This window comes from Setaria viridis, chromosome 7, assembly GCF_005286985.2.
Source record: "Setaria viridis chromosome 7, Setaria_viridis_v4.0, whole genome shotgun sequence".
NCBI lineage: Eukaryota > Viridiplantae > Streptophyta > Magnoliopsida > Poales > Poaceae > Setaria > Setaria viridis.
In genome coordinates, this window is record NC_048269.2 from 3,762,721 (window position 1) to 3,770,107 (window position 7,387).

Below are 7,387 nucleotides of genomic sequence, written 5' to 3' on the forward strand. Positions count from 1 at the left end.
TGAGGGCTAGCCAGTCTTAGCTAAGGTGGGTAATGGCTTTGTTAGGATCCGCACCGGCACTAAGGTGATCGTGCTGCGATACCCTACTTGTGGGAAAAGTGTACAACCTCTGCAGAGTTAAAACCTATCCGGGTAGCCGTGTCCACGTCATTGGACGAGTTACGGCTTGGTCACATAACTAGCACTTGGGCATGGATGGTGTGTGTATGTGTGTGTGTGTGGGTTGGATTTTGGAAGAGTCCGGCAGTCGTGCCGTGCGCTATGGCGGACGGGGAGTCCGATAGCGATAAAAACTTGGATCCTTTGTGTAGGATCAACCCCACTCCTTGTTCGGTCACTAAAGAAAAGCTTTACAAAAATTTGTTTGAAAACAAACCTATGCATGTGTTGAATTTAGCTTTATTGCAAATAAACTCTAGCCTATCCTTGTTGTATCCTGTGCATATACTTGCTTGTATCCCCCTCCGTGGATGGGGTTGGACTTGTTGAGTACGTTTGTACTCACCCTTGCTTCGTTACTACAGAGGAAGACCCTGACTTCATCGCCGAAGACCTTGAGTAGAGGTTGTGTCCGCACCCAACGCTGCCTGTGGTGTTGGCCCTTTCCAAGATGCTGCTGCTGCCGTGTAGTCCCGAGTGCTGTCTTTTGGCAGTTGCTTGGTTAGCTGCTGTTGTTTATTTACTTCTTATCGCTGCGTGGCTCTCACGCCCACTCCCTCGGGAGTTGTATGGTAACTGTATTATCTGTCGAATAAATGTGTTATCAGCCTCCTGGGACTGATATTTGTATCACATTTAGTCTCTACTTATGTGGGGATGCTTCATTGGATGATCGTTAGAAAGAAGATATCATAGGAGTGGGGTTTGGTGGCCTACCGAAGATCAAGTGCACTTTTGTACTGGAGAAATTGTCCTCTTGGCTCATCAAGATTTTCGACATAGAGAAGTCAGAGTTGGTCATCCCATACAAGGGTAGGATCAAGGTCGACGACCAAGCTGTCCATTGAGTTTTTAGTCTCCCTATTGGAGAGGAGTACATCAATTATGAGAAGAAGAGCAGCACCGATACCTTTGTTGAGTTCTATAAAATCTTTAGCCATGAACAAGATCAGATAGCACCCACATTTGTTGAAGCTGAAAAGTGGTTGTTAGGTGAAGGGAAGGGCAAAATCACTAACAAGTGGTTACAATATTGGTTAGTTTTTGCCATCAGCACCTTGTTGTGCCCGACATCAAGCACAAAACTATGTGTTAGAGCTTTCCATTTAATTGCAAATCTAGAAAATATTGCAAGCTACAACTGGTGCCAACTCATCATTGAAAGGCTCAAAAAAGGCATCATGGAGTTGAAGGATAGGAATCGAAAGTTTGTGTCAGGTTGCCTTTTCTTCATAATTGTACGTATATACTAATATGTTCCCCTCTTTCTTTCTCTTTTCCATTCGGCACAAGTGATGATTTTTATATTTTTTGGCAGGTTTTATATCTTCATTCACTTGAGGTAGGATAGCTTGTTTACCAAGATGAGGAAACAAGAGCTGCTGTCTGGACTGGCACCCTTGTCAGCAAAGTTTGCTCCATGGATAGGCTTACTGACAATGATTTTGGCAAGCTACCAGTAAGCAAGAAAATTGGCCCTAGCAACTTGTTCTTCATTACCAGCATTTTTTTGCTCATTAACAACAACTTGTGTTTTCATTTTATCAGCAACTTGTGCACATCACTCAGCAACTTTACAACTTTGTTTTACAACTAAAATAGGAATACTCATGCTCAACTCAATCAATGCTCATACCACCAAGTAGTGTCCACGATTTTGTGAATTCAACTATGCTACGAAACTCCATCACATTGGTAAATTTCCCTTGTAATTTCACCAACCTTTTTTTCCTGGAGTTACTACTACACTAAAAAATGGGCACACATGTAACTACAGAGTAGAGAGGCTTTCAAGGATTTGTTGACTGATTTCAACACAGCCATCAACCGAGCTATGCTCAACCTCACACTCAACTTATGCCACGGTGGTATACAGCAGCAAGGACATCATGATGCTATCCCATATACCAGCACAACTAGTCAAATCAACACGAACGGTTCTACTACTCAGCAGCCCAGCACCTCACATGGGTTAGGAAGGAAGAGCAACAAGGCAACCAAAAAGATACCACCAAAGATTCCTGAGGCAGTAGATAAGCATGAGTTAGAAGGGAAAAGTGATACGCCCCCCGGTAGTACTGAAATGGAGTACAATGATGAGACAGATGATGATACCTTCAGAACAACTTGTGTCTAAGTAGCTAGAAATCTTAGAAACCTGCACACACCTAAACTTGGGGAATATTATCGCCAATCTAGCTGAGATATAGCTTGGAAACTTAGGGGATGTAGCTGACATGGATGATGAACTAAATATGCCACTAAAAGAAGCAACCTATAATCTTGAAGCTAAAATAGTCCAAGAGGAAACAGCTGCCCTTCCACTTCCCCAAAGCAAGGTCAAGTCAGGAAGGACCAAGAGAAGTGCACAAAGGACAGATTTTCCTTTAAGGAGGCAGCTCACCAAAAGAGCAAAGGCTCTTGTCTCCCGCCGCTTGCACGAAAAAGATTTCAGAAAAGGAAGGCGAGGGTGCATCTGGGCAAGATGGATGTGATGGTGACAGAGAAAACAAGCAAAAAGATGCGACACCCACCAACGAAAGCAATAGCCCAGATGGTGATAGAGAAAATGATGCAAGGGTAGTAGTATATGCTCGAAAGCACAAAGATAACAAGGCAAACGAAGTGGAAAAGGCACCACAGGAAGAAGATGCCCTTCAAAAGGAGACAACAAACACAGTAAGACAACAAACACAGCTAGCAACTTTACCAAAACTTTGTGAAAATTTCTAACAACTTTTATTGTTTTTTGTATGCAGCAACTTAACAAGATTCCAGATGAGCCTAGTAGCAAAGGAAAGCAAGGGGAATGGTGCAGTCATGTTCCTCACAAGGAAGCAGAAGATGTAAGTTTTTGCAGAAGACAGCAAGCACAGCTAGCAACTTTACCAAAACTTTGTGGAAATTTCTAAAAACTTTTATTGTTTTTTGTATGCAGCAACTTAACAACATTCCAGATGTGCCTGGCAGCAGAGGAAAGTAGGGGCAAGGGTGCAATCATGTTCCTCGCAAGGAAGCAAAAGATGTAAGTCTTTGTAGAAGATAGTTTTTTTTCTAAAAAGTAACAATGAATCGTGTCTCCCTGCTTTGAACACTTTTTTTTCATATCTCTGTTCCTTTTGTTAATCCTAGGATGTCGATAACATCAAGAAGAGCAAAGGTTATAAGGACTCTCTAGATGCTCCAAGCTTCTCCATCGGCCTCAATGATGATGTAAGCAATAGCCCAACTAAATCAACACGATCGGGATCTATCATCAGGTCAATGCTTGAATAGGCTTATGAACAAGCAATGAAGAAGAAGGCTAGAGAGCAAACAACTGAACAGCAGGTATAGAAACTAGAAGACGAGCTTATTCTGAAGCACGTGCTAAGGCAAGAAATAGATGATTTGTACATGGCACTATGCAATTACAACAGGTTTCAACCTACAAGTGACACGAGGTATGCACGCCCCTACACAACCCACACACACATACTTCAGCAAATCAGCTTTTTTTAACCACTACAACTATGATGCAGCCCTATTTTATTCAAATCCAATGAGATCACATCCACTGTGGGTGAAATAGCAAATGGTGTGCTTATGGGTAGATCACTAGACACCATCGTGCTCCACATAGGTACTTGTGTGCTATCACAAGACCCTTATCAAAAGAGGAAGAAGATAATGTCTCCATGGGTTGGGGTAATTATCAATCTTGCTTCACTTTTATTTTATAATGCGCAGCGTCAACATCTTCTTACATGAATGACCCTTTTTATCTCTTCTTCTTTTCTTTTGGTTTTTGGTTGTTTTCTATCATTACTCGAGCAGCTAAGAATGATGTCACACAGGATGTACAACAAGATGGTAGAGAAAACTTTTGACTTTTTAGACACAGACTATGACATGATAATTACTCATGCACCCCATTTGCCTTTTTTTTCTACACCCAAATTAGGAAATAGCACTCCCTTGGGCAAAAAAAATAGCAACAACATGTGCATATCATCCAGCAACTTTACTGAATTATATGAATTTATCCAACAGATTCTATTTCCTATCCACCAAGGCAACGATAATGAACAACCACAGAGAGATGGGCATTGGTTCACAATTGTAGTGAACATGGAAGCTAAGAAGTTCCAAATAATTGACTCTTTGAGGGCCCCAGGAAATGCTGAATTGAGAGAAAAGCAAATAAAGTCCATGCCAAAGTGATCACATTGTGGAAAAAATACATAGCAAAACACAAAGGATGCACAGTCCCTACAATCTACATGTTCGAGCTAGAGTTTATCACAGGTTTCAAGCAATTTGGTATGTAAGTAAAACAAGTTGTTGCAATGCCCCAGAATAACTTTTCTTTGCTTTTATCTCTGTGTTTTCCTGGAATGCAACTTTTTCTCTCCTTTTTGTCCTAATTTTTCTGCATCTTTTTCCAAACATGTCTCTAGACTATTCAGTCTTAAGGCAATGCAAATTTGGGAGGGGAGTAGGTTGTCCAAGCTTATAGGACACGATGAGCTTAAATTGAGAAAAGACATGCTTTTTGAGTGGATAAACAGTCCAACAAAACAAGATAGATTGGAGGAGTTGTCTCTTACCTAAAACGAAAACCAAAGTGAATTTTTGCTATTATATTTCATATACAGGCTCTATTTTTTTCCTTTCTAGAAAAAATGTCTTGGCCTAAGTAGCAACTTGTTTACTACATATTGCCCACCATGCAGCAACTTGTTTGATGAATGCATTCCCCCAGCAGCAACTTATTTACTACATACAACAACTTGTTTCTATATAGCAACATTTTATCTTTGTTCTACCATCTGAACTTATCTTCACTGGTTTTTTATTTTTGAGAATAAGGGAACGTAGCTTCGCAGAAGATGGCAACAGTGTATGGAATCCATGGCACGTGGAAGATGTTTTTCTCATTTTTTATGCCCACTCTGTGTATATAAGTAGAAGTGTGCCTTAGAAGGGTAATGTTCACTAGTTTCACTCATAAGTTTGCACATGAACTTTTTATTAACTGTGTACACACTATGAAATATGAAAAGTGTTCCATAGTTGTGGAAGTTCTGGAGCAAATATATGGTTCCCACAAATGCTGTCATTGTTCTGTGTTTTCTTTTTTTATGGTCACGTGTAATCTTTTTTAGTGTGACAAGTTCCTTTTTCATCTTTGATTCATGCAGCCAAATTGCCGAACTATTTGTGGCAACTACACAAATTAATTGAATGGGGAGCATTGCAGATTGTAGATTCATGATAAATAAAATCAGTTACCAGTTTTTTGCCAAACAAAAGAGAAGGAATCACATGATAAATAATCATATTCTTTTTTTGCGCAAACCTATTTCTTATAATTTATAACTTATAACTTATAATCCAACAATTTTCTAACAAAACAATAATCTTTTTTTATCGTCACACTACTAGCCCTGCATTAGGGGTTTATCAACAAGCTCCTTTGTACGTTTCTTTGCTGGCTTGGACGGGCAACGGGCTGTAATATGTTCAGTAGATTCACAATAGCCACATGACTTCTTAGTTGGTGGGATGAGATCCAACCTGGTCCTGAACCTTTTTTATCTTAGGCACCCCAGCGTTTTGGTTATTGTCGGATCACCAACCACTGCAACAGCAACCCCGAGCCTCTAGCAAATTGAAAATGTCAAGCTGATCATCTAGGTAAGATGTACCCCTGGCAAATCGCTATGCTTGCAATGACTCACCAACAACTTCAATATCATCTTCATCCACCACCTTAGCTGACCATCTAGGTAAGATGTACCATTCAGGCACCTCATGAACAACAAGTGTATCAAACACTTTCATTACATGGCAACATAGCACACTATTTCTCTGGAATTTACAGCAAGTGCAGCTATACACACCCTTCGACTTGTCTGCTGTGACCCTAAATGTTCTAGTGCCGTACAAAGGCTCTCGGCAACATTTGTATGGAACAACATCTATCAGATTATCCCCCTTGACGCAAACAATATAGTAGCTGGAGCTCATATTGGAACAAATTGAACAGCTTCCTTGTGTAAACCTCCTTCATTTGGCACTCCATAGGGTGACCCATCAAGTAGTGGGGGACTTTTGTGATCGTCTTTGCCTCTTGCAAATCCTGCTTGCCAAAAATCCTCTGCTGGATCTTCCTATACTGCTGAACAAAGTTGTAAATTGAATTCTTTGGGTTCACATAGCACTTCAGGACAGCATTGAAGCCTTCACTCCGTGCCGTGGTCTGGAGGAATGGGAAGAAGCATTGCATGAAATAAGCTAGGATCCAACTATGCCTCATGTCACACAGATGCTTGAATCACTCATCATCATTTAAGCCATATTTATCAAAAATACTTGCCACTTGCCCTCAAATTCGCTTGGCGAGAAGCTGTTATCAAGACAATCCTTGAAGTCATCAGATAATTCTTGCTTGCCATCCAAAAAAGAACCCATGGTCTTCCTAGCATTCTCCATGATGTGCAACCGACAATTTCTGTGGATTGATGTGGTGAAAACTTCAGCAATAGCAGCTTTCATTGCTAGGTCCTGATCAATTATGATGGTCATAGGGTCTTTTCCACCCATCGCTTTCTTGTAAACAACCATATAAAGTCATCGATCTTTTCATTTCTCAAGAACCCGCACCCCAGCTGTACAGTTAAGCCATTGCTATCAATCCCTGAAAGTTTGTTTAATAAAAAACAAATTAAAGATGACAACCAAAACTAAAGTTGCATATATTCTACAAGCAGCAACATTTTTTTCAAATCATAATATCATTTTGTATATATTTGAAGCAGCAACTTATGTTGAGTCACACATCAAGTCACTAATGGCATATCTTTTTTCAACAGCAGCAACTTAAATTTGGTTCCAATCACATAGAAAACCAACAGTGACAATTTAGAGCTAAGAAGATTTGGGGGGGGGGTATTTTCTTTACCTATGAAAGGTTCACATGGCATATTGTACGCATTTGTCAAATATGTTATGTCAAAAGATATGCAATTGTTGTAGAGCTCATATGACTTCCTTGCTGCACCATCCACCCAAAATAAATTCTCAACCCTATCCTCATCGTCAAGAGTGTAACTGTAATAGAAGTCAGGATCTTCTTTCTTCAACTCCTCGAGTAATCAAGTGTGGCCTTCATATCTTTGCCTTTGTTTTCAACACAAGTATCATATCGCCCATTATCTGATAAGCTCGTGTAGTTATAATGTTG

The 7,387-nt window shown here is 40.2% G+C and overlaps 1 protein-coding gene across 1 annotated transcript; it reads right to left on the reverse strand.

Moving 5' to 3' along the window:
* Positions 1–5,862: 5,862 nt before the first annotated feature.
* LOC140223331 (protein FAR-RED IMPAIRED RESPONSE 1-like) lies at positions 5,863–6,747 on the reverse strand. The gene is made up of 3 exons (XM_072294997.1): positions 6,517–6,747; positions 6,206–6,403; positions 5,863–5,952 (listed from the first exon to the last, which is right to left on the reverse strand). The coding sequence occupies exons 1-3, from the start codon at positions 6,745–6,747 to the stop codon at positions 5,863–5,865; spliced, it is 519 nt and encodes a 172-aa protein (XP_072151098.1).
* Between the last annotated feature and the right edge of the window lie 640 nt (positions 6,748–7,387).